The sequence below is a fragment of the Blennius ocellaris genome, assembly GCF_963422515.1.
Source record: "Blennius ocellaris genome assembly, chromosome: 3".
Lineage (NCBI taxonomy): Eukaryota > Metazoa > Chordata > Actinopteri > Blenniiformes > Blenniidae > Blennius > Blennius ocellaris.
In genome coordinates, this window is record NC_137652.1 from 21434225 (window position 1) to 21449206 (window position 14982).

General features: G+C 41.3%; 3 protein-coding genes across 3 annotated transcripts; 2 read left to right on the plus strand and 1 right to left on the minus strand.

The window, feature by feature from the left end:
* The first annotated feature begins 1074 nt into the window (after positions 1-1074).
* Positions 1075-2175, plus strand: tmem187 (transmembrane protein 187). The gene has a single exon (XM_080520717.1). It carries the CDS (start codon positions 1137-1139, stop codon positions 1908-1910), a length of 774 nt encoding a protein of 257 aa, XP_080376843.1. The 5' UTR covers positions 1075-1136; the 3' UTR covers positions 1911-2175.
* A 1657-nt stretch (positions 2176-3832) lies between these two features.
* LOC308144807 (uncharacterized protein) lies at positions 3833-8324 on the minus strand (the record flags this gene model as incomplete). Its single annotated transcript, XM_080516037.1, has 8 exons — positions 3833-4042; positions 4160-4244; positions 4602-4760; positions 5046-5184; positions 5382-5507; positions 5665-5728; positions 5978-6117; positions 8273-8324. The coding sequence occupies 8 exons, from the start codon at positions 8322-8324 to the stop codon at positions 3833-3835; spliced, it is 975 nt and encodes a 324-aa protein (XP_080372163.1).
* On the plus strand, positions 7403-12181 carry ndufs8a (NADH:ubiquinone oxidoreductase core subunit S8a). Its single transcript, XM_080520788.1, has 8 exons — positions 7403-7484; positions 8652-8721; positions 8964-9029; positions 9157-9246; positions 9401-9509; positions 10888-10951; positions 11082-11210; positions 11594-12181. Exons 2-8 carry the CDS (start codon positions 8679-8681, stop codon positions 11723-11725), a joined length of 633 nt encoding a protein of 210 aa, XP_080376914.1. The 5' UTR covers positions 7403-7484; positions 8652-8678; the 3' UTR covers positions 11726-12181.
* The last annotated feature ends 2801 nt before the right edge of the window (positions 12182-14982 follow it).

The following is a 14982-nucleotide window of genomic DNA, read 5'->3' on the forward strand; positions in this document are numbered from 1 at the left end:
AAGTCATTCACATTTACAAATTTAAAGTATAAGAAATCAAACATTAAAAGTATTTCACTGTATTCCTAGTCAAAAATGTTGCTAAGTGCTACTATTTTTATGTTTTTTTTTTTTTTTTAAGTGTCGGAACCAGATGACGTGTCATCAAACCCTGCAGAGGCCAGTTGTCCTCAGAAGAGGAAATAATTGTTTTGCCATATGTAATTACTTGTTAGAAATGTCTTAAGAACTTAATATAACAGATGAGGTCTGTTGCTTTTGTTTGTCATTTGAGTGTATTTGCTGATGCTAGCACTTATCATACCCATATCTGTATTGAGGATTGTTATTGAAAACATATGATTATTGTGTACGTAAAAATGACCCAGTCAGAAAAATTTAGTGACTGTCCACAATGATCTATGAACATGAAAACAATTATAATTAGGCACAAGATGCCATACACAGAACAAAAACACAGACAACCCCCCCCCCCCCCCCCCCCGAAAAAAAACAAAAAACAAATAGGGAAAACTATAGTTTATGAAGCACAAACAAACAAAAATCAACACTCCGATGAAATGTACAGTGCAAACTGCAGCGGGTGTATGAAAGTGAAGATGTGATATATTATGGTGACCCCCAAAAGTGCAGAAATTTATTTTTTAAAAAGGACAAAATAGGTTGAATTAAGGTATGGTTCTTCATTAACCCATAATTGAGTCACACCTCCCACTAACTGTGAGTAAACACTTTAAAACAGTATTTTCTTCAAAGAAAACGTGGCAATGATCTGTTTTATTTTCAAGTGTCGACCCTTGGTCATGTGTTAGAGGTGATGTTTGTGGTGCTGAAGACATTATGGAGAATAACAAAAATATTCAGACATATTTTCCTTCACATTTCCCATCGTTATTATTATTATTATTATGGTATCCCGTTTACGTCGATCGTTGTGCTGTATTTCTTTTTGCCTGCCGAAGGTCAATAGTAGGAGGCGCGATCAGAACACACCAGCCAATCAAAAGCCTGTTTGCCACCACGTGATTCTGAAACCCGGAAAAACAACATCAGCGTTCGCTCTGGGCAGAAAACCTGACGGACTCCGTGGGTTCAGTCGCGTCCCTTCCCACAGTGTGAATGACAATTCGGCAGCGATGAGGAGAGCTTTGCTTCACGTGTCGCTGCCCTTTGCGCTTTGCGTCGCCGTGGCAAACACGCGCCTGTTCGAGGAGGTCGCGGTGGACCTGACGTACACGCATTACGCAGAGAGACGAGTCGAATACCTGCCCGCCTTCCTGGCGATGCCCTGTAACTGCCTGATAAACCTGGCCTACGTCTGCATGGGCCTGTACTGGCTGCGGGGCCACGGCGGCGCCAGAGAACCGGAACAGTGCCGCTACATGAGGGAGGTCTTCGCCCTCATGGCCATCTTCTACGCCCCGGTGCAGTGGACGCGCCTGGCGGAGTTGAGGCGCGCTCCCGCTGTGCTCGACCAGTGGTTCACGCTCCCGATCTTTGCGTGGGTCCCTGCGTGGATCGGGCTTATCGAGCGACTCCCGGATAAGTTGGGTGTATCGCACGTCGCCGTGCTCGAGCTGGCCTCCGTCCTCAGCTACGGCCTGGCGCTGGTGCACGAGCGGGGTTTCGAGGTGGCGCTGGGTTTACACGTCGCCCTCGCAGTGTACAAAGGGCTGCGCGTGCAGGTGACGCACGGCGACAGACGCACGCGGGGATATCTCCTGCTGGCGGTGGTGTCGTGTGCGGGCTTCGTTGTGCTGAAGCTGCTGGATCACTGGCTGGTTCGCTTCCAGCTGTTCCAGCGGTTCACCGGACACTTCTGGTCCAAAGTGTGCGACGTGCTGCAGTTTCACTTCAGCTTCTGTTTCCTGACGTCGCTCACACACAAGACACGAGACCAGAAACTGTGACGGACCACAAAAGATCTGTTGAAAAGCCCACAGAGGTTTTCTTCTAACTGACTGCTGTAGGTCCTTCAATAATAAAGTGTATATTTACATTTGTAAAACTATATGTTTTTCAATACAGAAGCATACTTTTAAAATGTGACCGTTGGGTATTTGAGATGGGGTAGGATTAGATTTACATTGGGGTCTTAAGAAGGAGAGTAAATCATTAAATGTCTCTTTCTCAGGATGTTATAATGACAGTTTTTGGCATCAGCAGAATGCTTCTTCATGTGTATGAGAATTAAAAAAAACAAATGTTAATATCAAATACTTATGGCCAGTTTCTTTTTAATTTTTGGGGTTTAGTCGAGTTTATGAGTGAATCCATCAATCTTGTGGTAAAAGTTGCTGGAGTGGCCAGGACAAATCCCAGTGAACTTTTGTGCTGAAAATTGTTTTCAAGATTGAAAATGAACTTTCCCATGATATTATCCAACACAGGATGAAGGACAATAATATCCACACATTCGGGCAAATGATTAACACCCTGATTAACCGAACATACCTCCTTGAATTAGAGACTGGAGCCAGAAAAGCCATGCCAACATCCCAGAATACAACTGGGGTCTTCTCTGTCCAGCAGAAGTGCTAATCATTATTTAAGCAGGGTATAAGGAGTTGGTCTCAGATTATTTGAATTGTACTAATATTTTGTACATATTCTACAGATGACGAACATATCAATTTGCTCTGTTTTACTGAATCCATCGATAAGACAGAACAGGATTATCACTGACACTTGAAGATCAAGTATGTTGTTAATGTGACAATAGTCAGTCCAAGGAAGGAATAAAATGTGGAAATCTGGTTCATAAAGGTAAAATGGTCCATATGGAGGAATGACATTATGGATTACATGTGTTTGTTAGTGACTGACTTGCAAAGGGTGCTTGTTGTTTTAAACTCACAGATAAGGTTCCAGCTATTAATATCTGCCTTCTTTATTCTCGGCCTGTAGCGGTTCTAGAGAGAGTATTCGGGAAACAAAAATCAAGGTGGCTCAAGCTCATTGGTACCAGATGTCCATCTCCTGAAAAACCTCTGATAACAAGATGCCACATGTTAATGTGACTATACACAGTCACAATGCTCTCAGAGGCTGCTTTTCCAGATGATTATTACATAAGCATCAGAACAAAGATTCGTGTCAATGGGGGAAGACGGGTGTACTGACCTTTAGAGGAGATGGCAGGAGAATATCCTTTCGAGAAAATAAAACGGAAGATGGTGTAATGCTCGGAGTAGTGTTCTGCTGCAAAACCTTGGGTCATGCCTTTGATGTGATTGTAATTTGACACATGCTATGCATAACTTAATAATATTTGTTGACAAAAATACATCTTTTAACGTAAGCAGTATTTCCTGATGACAGTGTCTTCTTTTTATAGGATAATCCTCCCTGCCACAAAGCTGAGCTGGTTCAGGAATGATATGAGGAGCACAATGATGGATTCAAGGTATTAAGTCAGCCTCCAAATTCCCAAAACAACTGAGCATCTGTGAAATGTTTTGGGCAAAGAAGTACAGTCAATAAGAGTCCAACTTTCAGGCTCACGATATCTAAAGAATATGCTACCAAGAGTTTGACCAAAACAAAGGGTACCCTCAAGGGCGTGTGGAGTTCAGGCAGTTTGAGATCTCTGCTATTCTATAGGGGGACTGCACAACATTATGCATGCTGGTGTAGATCTATTTCAAGCAAAAGTATTGCACTTGAAGAGGTATCAGTATTTCATATGGGTTTACTGGGTTACATTTAAATATTTAAATCAAATTTTGATTGATACAGTCATTGGACAATTGTACCGCTGGAACAAAAGCAATCAAATTCTCATAATGTTTGAAATAAACAGAAGCTAACGTATCAGGATAACCTGTGACATTTAAAGTTCCACTTTAGTGACCGCAGTGAGAACAGGCTCTGAGAGTGCTTTTCTTTTTGTCCACAGCAAGGCGAGGGCGGCCTCCCGAAAGTCATGATGGAAGCAGTAGATCAGAGGGTTCAGACCACAGTTCAGGTACGACATCACTGACGACAGCGTCCTTAACCAATCAGGTGCAGGGGACAGGTCCACCCGACCCAGCAGGATCAGCTGGTGCGTGCATGGAGACAAAGAAAATAATCTCACTCAGAATATGTAGGCATTATGCTCTTTTCTGGCTTTTCTAATCGCATGAGATGATCGATTTGTAATCTTGTATTCATGTACCTCTGATACAAAAAATGGAGTGTAACAAGCAATGTAAAAGGCCACCAACAGGTGAGACACTTCAGAAAGATCTGCCTCTTCAGCTCTAAAACACAGAAGAGACAGAAAATTGATGCATATAATCTTAATTTCCATATAATACCCCTAACATATACATTTGAGTTTTTCTATAAATGGAATCATCCTATAATGTATTTGAAAACATAGCATTTCACACGACTAAATTTGATTTAAATAAAAAAGGAGTTCTTTTTTTTAATAATATATACAGGGACTTTATTGTTGAATGTCTGTGGTTTAATCTCAAAACTAACCCTTAATGGAGAACTGAATGTCTTGCTGAAACATTGATTGATCGTTGTTTTTTTGTTTGTTTTTTTCAAATTCCTCCAGATTTCAATTTCACCCATGACATATTCATCATCTTTATCATTTGGTTTACCTGTCATTGTGGCAGCCAGTGATTGACAGCACAGAGCAGCCAAACATGAGGAGGAAAGGAAGGAAGATGCATATGCAGAAAGCACAGAGTATGTAAACCAGCATGTCTGAGTAACTGCTCTCCCAGAACACGGCGCAGAGCATTTCTGCAGGATCGTACCTGGAAGAAATCAATGCAGGAGTGTTGTGTTCAGATTTTGTATTCTGCTCATGTAAATGTTGTCAGCTCGTTATGGTGTTGTGCCACTGGTGGGCGCTGTTTGATAACAAGTGTACAAGTGTAGTCGGGGGAGAAAAAGAAAAGGAGGAGGAGGAGAAGGGAAATAAAGATGGAAGCCGTTTGTATCGATCAATCTGGTTCGTGGTTATTATAAAATTGAAATCTAACAAGAAGGATCAATGAGTGCACACAAAAGCAGTAACTGCAAGTTGTAAGTGAATGTACCTGATCCAGGCGTAGACAACAGGAACACTCCCAAAAATCACCCCTGTCACCCAGGAAGCCATGCACCATGTCACCATGACAACAAAGAGGGAGCTTCTGGTGGAGGCTGTGCCAATCAGACGCTGCACCGTGAGGACCGCTGGGAGGAAAAACAACAAAACCTCTGAGTGTTTTGATGCAAAGCATGATGAGATTGTCATGTTTTGTCGTGAAATTCTGCATGTGCGGTGGATTTATTCTGAATATAATTATTCTTCATTCGGAATATTAGGCCTTCAGCTATAATTTGGGGATATTGTGCAGCACTGAGAACAAGAGGCAATCCCTGTGTTGTACCTATGCTCCCGATAGAAGAGGTGATGAAGGCAAACTTCAGCAGACTGACCACCTCACACCACGGTGACCTCTGACCTCCTGTCAGGATTGCCAGCATGGAGCCAGAGATAATGAGCAGAGAGCAGCCTAGACAACAGTGGCATGTTGTCAGAGACATTAACTTATGACAAACAGATCACACACCAAACAACATGGTGAATGTGTTAGAAAAGAAGCATCACTTGAAATGATGAACACAAAGCGTATAATCTTATACTGCTGTTGGCGTGAGTGTCTGTTTTACCTAAATCTGTCAAGGTGAGGCTGAGAAATGGAAGCCAGTAACGGCAGCAGAATTGACCTTGACACTAGAAGCAGAAGATACAAAAAAAAAAAACGCAATTTCACCTGAGACACTTGTTTTTTTTATCAGCATGTTTAAAAAAGAATCATCTTCATCACTTTAGAACAGTCTCTCTTCCAATGCTTATGTTTTTCTCATCCGTCTTTGTGGACCACATTTAGAACCAATCTTCATTTAAACAAGTATAATTATTCTTCAGACCTAATCTATTTAGCTCATTTTAACAATAGAGAGAACCACTTTGCCATCTTACCATGACTTTGATGAGTAGAACCAGGATGTTTCCAACAATTCCCATGATCATCTCTATTCCCAACACTGTCACCAAAAGCCACTTCTCTGCCTCCGACCACGGACGTTCACTGAACACAGTCGCATTGAAGCGCTCACTCACTAGCACACAAATAACACTGAGTTACCTCTTGCGCAATACCTACCTACAACCCCCGTATATCCTTGAATTTTGTGATAAAAAATATTTTTTTTTATATTATCCATATTAAAAAGATGAGTATGATAACAACATTCAGACCAATAGTTAAAACAAATTGTAAGAAAATTAAATGACAGTAACGAGGAGGGCTCTATCAATAAGATAGCAACAACCGTAACAACCGATAGTAACAACCGTCTCCCATGAATTTCATAGAAATTAAATGTTCACTTACTTTTACTGTGAGCACTCAGTCCACAGCCTGATACAATGATTACCTGGCAGTTTGTAGAAGAGCTCAGATCAGAGTGGCAACAAAACCAATGGAGCAAATGAGTTTCAATTAAAACTCACATGCTTGACTTAACTCCAGTAGTACAGCTCCCAAGTCCTCACAGGTCGGATTGACAAGGCCTGTTTTAACTGCTTTTAAAATAAGAGATGTATAATGACCACCAAATGTTTGTTTTTTTTACCTGTTTATTGAATTTGTTTCCAACACAGTAACATATATTTAAATCCTGTTTTGTTCAGTTTGCTTTGATTTAATTAATTTACAGAACATTATACTTCATTTATAAGAAATACAAGATGATAATTGAACAGTTTTTACTATGGTTATGAACCCAGGCATAACAATCGACACAGTTTTGTCACAATACGATGTTGTGTATAGTTTAATGGTAGAAAATACTCCCACTGTGTATTTTATGGATGATTAATGAAGCATGAATTATAAAATAGTCAAAAAATGCAAGGGTGCACATTTTTGTTTAATTATTTTAAACAACAATATAGCACAAATTAAACATTCCACCATCATAATTGATGACTTGATTAGAAAAACCATCAGAACAACATTAAGCATTCCATGTCTCCAATACAAGAAATTCTCTTCTATTCTCTCAGTTCTTTACATTTCCATGATAAAATATGAAGAAACATGTATAATTAAATGCACTCAGTACCACTTAAAACTGATTTAATTTCCTCAAGTAAAAAGAAATGACTGGTGGAAATATGTTTAATATAAAAAAGCAGCAGTATATTTCAACCAATATTATACAATTGCATTGTTGTAATAACTGGATTGACTGAAAATGTGTCGTCTGGAACCATCCGTTCAATTTCCTTTGAATAACAACAAAAAAATAAATGTTTATTATAAAACGAAGGAATTGTTGTATTTTGGACAACGATTTAGCAAACGCCAATTAATTTTGACCTGCTTGGCTCTCCGTCGCGACGTCATCACGTCGCAACACTTCTGGTCCACGCTGAGCCACTGCCGCTGTTCTGGTTAAGAAGGCCAAATAGCGACATTTCGGTAAGTTTAAAGATGATTATTTCTGATTAAATGGCTTCTTAAAAAAGACGTTTACATCCCGTTAATCAACACACTTATTATAAAGCAAGTGTGGTCGTAGTAAAGCTGCTGCAGCGTTTAGTTCACCTCAAGCGACCTTTGTGCTGGAAGTCCTTGACACCCTGTGCTAGCTTAGCTTAGCAACAAACCTCTGAACTGCAAAGGGAGTCTCATTTATCCAGTGCTCTACTCTTTCTTCACGTACATGTCGTGGTCTGGTGGCCGGAGGAGTAGATAGTGTGTGTCGTGTTCTCTCTGTGCGCTGAGGACTTCAACAATGTCAGGTCAGCGGTGACATTAAGAGTTTACATCACAAGTGATGGACATGCGACAGCATTCAGGGAAGTCACAGTTCTCTGTGCTGAAATCCAAAGAATTTACCGAGCTACACTTTTAACCAGATCCTGATACACTTACATTGCAATGGATTAAAAAAAGACTGTAAGATCGCTTCTGAGGCCCTCGCGGTGGAGTTGAACTGAACAGTAGAAGTTTGAAAGAAGTTTTATCACACAGCAATAGGGTCGTTGATGTTCTACTTCGAGTGGAGTACACCAAACACACAACATGGAGCCTCAGTTTGGTCTGACTGCTTCATTCCTCCCTTGATAAAGCAGGTTGAAACGGCAAGTTTAGTACAGTTTTACACTCAAGCAGGTTAAATACACCGCATTCTAACATATTACTGTTTCTTTGTCCACTAGTTATTTTAGAGAATGTCGGCATGCTCTAGTGTTACACTGATCTACTTTGGATTGCACATTTTTCTGCCTTGCGTTTGACTCTGTAGTGTCCAGGCATGTTGAGGTTTCAATTTGCTGATGATTTGGTGATGGAATCATGAGGAAATATTCTTCTAAGCCAGGGGTGTCAAACTCAGATCCTCGAGGGCCGAAGCCCTGCATGTTTTCCCTGTCTCCCACTGAATGTTCTGATGCTTCATCACCAAGTTCAGCACAAAGCCAGAAAACAAGCTGCTCATTGGAATCAGCTGTGTGGAAACAGGGACACATCCAAATCGTGCAGGGCTGCGGCCCTCGAGGACCAGAGTTCGACACGTGTGTTCTAAGCCATGAAACATCTCTTCGTTGCTTTTTGAGTGATAAATCTCATTGTGTTGTTTTGCAGGTGTGCCCTCTCAGTTTCTACGACATCATGGCTGCAACATTGCGTTTACTGTACTCTGCCTCAAGGCCAGGTATGTTTTACGTGATATGCGCTGAATGAGAAGTTTTGCTTTCGTTTTACTACTCTTTTGTGATTTTGTTGTAGTAGATAAACACATGTACACGTGAACACACATTTGAGCTAATAATAGCAGAATGTCAATCCATGTGGTGTGTTTGCGGTAATGTTTTGAACTTGCATGTGTTATTACTGTTTGTGATTGGGTTTTTTTTTTTTCTAATATAATATGCTTCTAAATTGTGTTTATTGCAGGCACATTAATGGCCAGCCCGAATCTTGTGAGGTCCTTCAGTGTGTCTGCACAAAGAGAAGGATTCAGTAAGTTCTCTGCCTGTGTTCGTAAACGTTGATTGTTCATATGTGTACCAGTGGGCGTGAGTGAGAGCTTATTACAAGTGAAGACGATACTACATTTTAATAAACATTTGTTGTTCTCATTGTACAGAGTATGTCAATGCCCAGGAGATCCCAACAGACATGAAGTCCATCACAGACCGAGCTGCACAGACTCTGCTGTGGACAGAGCTCTTCAGAGGTCAACACACACACACACACACACACACACACACACACACATACATTGTGATAATCTGTAAAATATGTTTTACTTTTCCTGTCATTCTGAGGACTCAATGTCATTCAGTTACTGGTTTAGCGATGTAAAGGAATGTTTCTGTGACTCATCACAGGTCTGGGAATGACCATGAGCTACTTGTTCAGAGAGCCAGCGACCATCAACTACCCATTTGAGAAGGGACCACTGTCACCTCGCTTCAGGGGAGAGCATGCTCTGCGCAGGTGGGGTTGGTCACAAGTCACATGTTTGTTGACTGATTTTTTTTTTTTATTATTATTGTAGCCAAAAGTACTAAAAACAAAACTTGAAAGAAGTGTTTGGGGTTATGTTGCAATCCTTGTATGTTAAAACATTTAACAAAAAAGTCTCACTGACGCTGCAGATTTTTTGGCGATGCAAAAGCATAGAGACTTCTGAGTTTGATCTCCGAGGGATCTTAACCTGGATTCCTATGAAAGCTGTTTGCTTTTAACAGGCCTGCCTCCATGAAGCTCTGGAGCATCTCTCAGCATCCACTGACCCCGCTCTGTGATTTTTTTTCCTGGCCCATGACTTTATGGCTGAGTTGTCTTTCTTCCCAATCGTTTAACTCCATTATAGTGCTACTAATGCTACATCATAGCAACCTGGAATTCACTGAGCTCCTGGGAGCGACACGTTCCTTCACTAATGTATGTAGGAATAGTCTGCTTTCTGGGGTGCTTCATTTTATCCACCTGTGGCCATGGAAGCGATTTGGGAAAATCTGAATTCAGTTATTTGGATTGTTGCGCAAATACTTTTGGCAACATAGTGCACGCGTTGAACAACCTTCAGAGTTTTAAACAAACTCAGACAGGCTTCTGGCATGTTCTGCTTTGCCTTGAGCCTGTCTGACTCAGAAACAAGTCACTTTATCTAACAAAATAATGTCATTGTCAAGTTTCATAGGTTTGACAGATGTGACATCAACGCATCTGGTTGAGGGATGATGATGATCGGAGCCCTTCCTAGGAGATATTTCTGGTGGATCACTTGTTTCTTTGAAGCTGCGTTTGCATATAGAAATGTGGCTCTAACATGGCTTATGTGAACTTCACAGTAGCATAAACATTTTTTTAATGTAATTTCCCCTCATCATATGAGAAATATGAAAGCTGATTGGTGTGGCATTGCTAACACAAACAATTCTCAGACTGTCCAAGAAGCTCCCTTTGTCCATATTGTTGTACTGAACCTCTTCATGTATGTGCCCGTTGCTTTTCTATTGGCTTTTTAACCGTCTCCACTTCTTGAACCGAGCTGCTGTGTTTTACGTTTGAAAAATAAATGATGATTTTTAAACAGTGAAACGATACTTCACTCCAACATTCCTCATTGTGATTATTCTGAAGATTAACTCGTTCCAGGATTTGAAGTCGTAGTCCTCATTTTTCCCCTCGACAGCCAGTCGTTTGATTTCTGCTGTTGAAAAATACCGCTGATTTGGATCCCTTGGGATTTTCATCTGTGATTATTATCTGTTTAAATAATTCAGGGCTGAATTTTGAAAAGCCCTCTGGTTGCAGTGAGCGAGCTCCATAGCAACCCGTAACGGTTTGTGTAATGACGTTTCAACAGGTATCCCTCAGGAGAGGAGCGCTGCATCGCCTGCAAGCTGTGTGAAGCGATCTGCCCCGCTCAGGTATGTACCCCCAAACACCATATACATGCAGTGAGCCATGACGATGTGTTGTTGAGCTTCATTTGATTTCCTTAGAAGAAGTCGGCACATTAATGATAGTTCCTAATCCTTCCTGGACGTGCGTTGGCAGGCGATCTCCATCGAGGCCGAGACTCGTTCTGACGGCAGCAGGAGAACAACCCGCTACGACATCGACATGACCAAATGTATCTACTGTGGCTTCTGTCAGGAGGCTTGTCCTGTGGACGCCATCGTAGAGGTCTGTGTCTTGTTAATACATTCACTGAGTTTAGTTTTTTTTTACATGATATCACGATGCGCGTAACGTATCTGAGCTGCGATCAAAAAACAGACATATTGTCTGTTAATACGGAGCAGCAAGCTGCTTCTGGCGGCGACGGGAGCACAGAGCAGAACGACTGCACTTCTTCTGTGGTGGTAAATACACCACTGAGCATCCTCTTCCTTTACCACTGCTGAAGTCCAACAAGCATTTATCAGATCAGATTCTCTTATTTGCATAAACTTTGCACACAAACCTCACAGCACCAGGAGTTTTCCGTGTCGGTGACATCGATCATATGACAATATCGCTCTTGACGACTTGACCCCAGCTTCTGTTTTCCTGCCTTCATTCTACAGGGTCCGAACTTTGAGTTTTCCACCGAAACCCACGAAGAGCTGCTCTACAACAAGGAGAAGCTGCTCAACAACGGCGACAAGTGGGAGGCTGAAATCGCTGCCAACATACAAGCCGATTACCTCTATCGATAGACGCCATATATAAATATAGACAGTGTACATTTAGCAAGACGCACCCTAACCTCTGTGATACACACGTCCATTCTGTACATACTGTAAGAAAACAAAGCCGGCTGTGACGGATGGGCTTCAAGCAAAACATGATCCACGTGTCTGCTCTTCTCGGATGATGAATATACTTTGATATGTTTGTGACATCATTGTTTGGGTTGCATATTTATTTTCACGATGTCCGGCCTGTAGCGGTCCGGCTGTCGTGAGACCATCCAAGCGAGGCTCCGAGCGGTCACGACATGCTGTGGCTGTATCAGTGCTGTACACTGTGGGCTCCTCACTTACTCCTGGTTTCATCCTAGCGTCCGCACAAGAGTGTTCGCAACACCGCCGTTTTATTGGGTGTCAGTGCAGAGCTTTGTGGTCTTTCATGTTTCCACCCTGATGCAATTAAAGATTGTGGGAGAAACTTTACTGGTGTGACAGTTTGATTTTTTTTAACTTAAAGCCAAACAAGATCGCTGCCAAGTTCGTCAATACTTTCACAAAAGCGAAGAAGTCGAGATTGCAAGGGCAGGAATACGAGGTACATGGTTTTAGCATCTGAGCTCATCCAGGTTTAAGAAGCGGCATTGAGTGGGAAAAAAGATGGTTTGCATGTGAGACCATGTTCTGCAACAAATTCCGAACAACAAGGGCCTTTTCTAAGCATCCAGACTGAAGCTTGTATTCCTTGTATACTACGCGTGCATCAGTGGTTAACATCTTGTTTTTCCACAAAGTTCCAGATATATCATAATTCACTTGCACACACAAGAAGGATCCTTCAAATAAAAGTACTTTGCACTTTTCCAAGTTTAGTGCAAAATCATGTTTTTCTGTCACTACTAACTGAACGTGACCCAAAAGAACTGGACAAGACCAAAACGGCCAGTTATGATGATGATGATGTGGTGGAGCTAGAGTCTCTGCAGATTTAATGAAAGATGATCTTTCCACCAGCTCCATGACGTTCTCGCAGAAAATAATTTATCCCTACTCAATGAGCCAGTTCATTGTAAAACATTTTAAGATTTCATTAGATTGATACTTGAAGCAGGCCTTTTCGCCCACCCGTCGCATTTCAACTGTCTGATCAGGGAACGACAAAAACTCATTATTTAAGAAATAAAATATCAATTGTAATGTTGCAATGGCATCCATGCTGAAACTCTACAGGGCTGTGCTTATTGATCCTGAATGTCTGGTCTTAATGTTGCTTAATGATCTTGAATTAAACAATGTCTTGAATTATTTTTTTCCCTTTTGTTTGAAATATTTAAGGATTACTTCACTGTACCAGCCGTCATTACTCACTTGCTATTACAGTCACTTACCAGTAGAAGGCAGCATCAGGACACGAGTAACATTAAGGCCTGTTGTCAGGCAAAACAATTCAAAAGTGAAATCGAAGTCGTTCTTTTCCTCTACCTTTTCTTTGTTTCAGGAAAGCTGTTTATGGGGGAGGCACAGATCTTCAAAAACAATCTGCCGAATGTGTATTCTCCTTCAATCCAATTGAACGTAAAAAAAAAAAAAAAAAAAGCTGCTCACCATCAATATACATGTCTATGAACTCAAATATACACAATAATTAGGAAAATAAAAAGTGTTTTGTCTATTTTATTTTCCATAGCGTGACATGACTATAACATGTGATCTGGCCACTTATCTTAATATTGCACTTTTTTTTGCCTTAAAGATGTGATTATTAATAATATATATGTATAATAATATAATTTTGTTTAACTATATCTCCAGTGTGTTTTAAATACAGTTGTATAATACTCTGAGCACTGTTGGGGGTGGGGGAGTGAATCTCTGGCTAATGGCATCAGAAAAAGTCATTGGAGTCCAGACTGAAAATCCAGCCAACGATGCCGGGTCTGAGCCAGCGACTGGAACAAAACACAAAACACATTAGACACCTGCTGATGTGAGTAATGCAGTAGAAAACAAAGACACCCTCAAACCTCCATCAAGAACTAAAGATTTAGAATGTGAACCCATCTGCTTCTTCTTTATAATAAGATAGAAAAGATTTATTTCTCAAATTTTGTGAAACAATATAACACACAATAGGAAATGGGAAATGACCTCAATTCCGTTTTTTCGATTTTTCAATTTCCAAGTGTTTTTTTGTTTTGTTTTTACTAATATCAAATCCCGTTTCCTATTTCCCATTCCCGACATCAAAAGGAAGATCGAATGGCCGGAAGGTACAAGGACCTTGACCCCCTGGTGTAAAGTGAAAGTGATGTAGTTAGTACGCCGGGCAACAGGAGGGCGCTGTTGGTTGATTTTGTAATGAAACTGCACTGAAGTGGTGCAGAGAACAATACAGTATAAACGTGAAGAAAATGGAGCCCACCCGACATCCACGCGGACTGAAGACGCATCGGATGCTATCAGGGGTGAGTCTCAACTATTAAACTACTGATATGGATGATAAAACTAGAATACAGACCGCGAGTCATATCGCCACGGGCCGCCATGTTTGTTTACAACTGCATGAGCAGGAGGGAGGGGGAGCGATGCGCATGCGCAGTAACAGGCGAAAGAATCTTTCCACCTTGGGAGCCGATATAAAAGCTAAGTGCATCTGCACACTGGTGCCATGTAAACGGACCCCCCCAAAAGTGAAGAAAGTTTTGTGGACCACTACTATTCGTTGTCGTAGGCCTAAGAGGAGTCAGAGCAGCACTGCACCGCAGGGGGGGGTGTCCGCTTTATTATGGGGTGAAAAACGTGGCCATGCACAACGATTTGTCCACTCAGTACAGGGTGTCCACGTTTATGGAGTTCCCTTGTCTGAGGTTCTACTTTACACATATTTCAGATAGCTTTGAGCAAACAGTCCACTATTTTTTAACTGTCGGGTCTTCGTCTGTGTAATGTCTCTTTAACTGTTTGTCTCTTCCTGGTTTATTTCAATGCTCACTTGTCTCCTTGCCTTCGATGCTCACTCCTCTGATTATGTTGCATGTGTCTCACCCGTGTCTTCCCCCTTCACAGTTTTTTGTTTTTTTTTAAACACCTTCCCCTCATATGTCCGTTGCCAGATAGTCTTTGTACGTTCACGTCATGACATCCCCCAACATTCCTTGTGTTTTTGGACTCCCACTGTTTTCTCCCTATAGCCTGTTTTCATGGATTACCTTTTGGATTGCTAATTTTAATATTTCTGCCATTAGACTTTCAAAATAAACACGTTGAACTCCTTTCCCTGTGCAGGA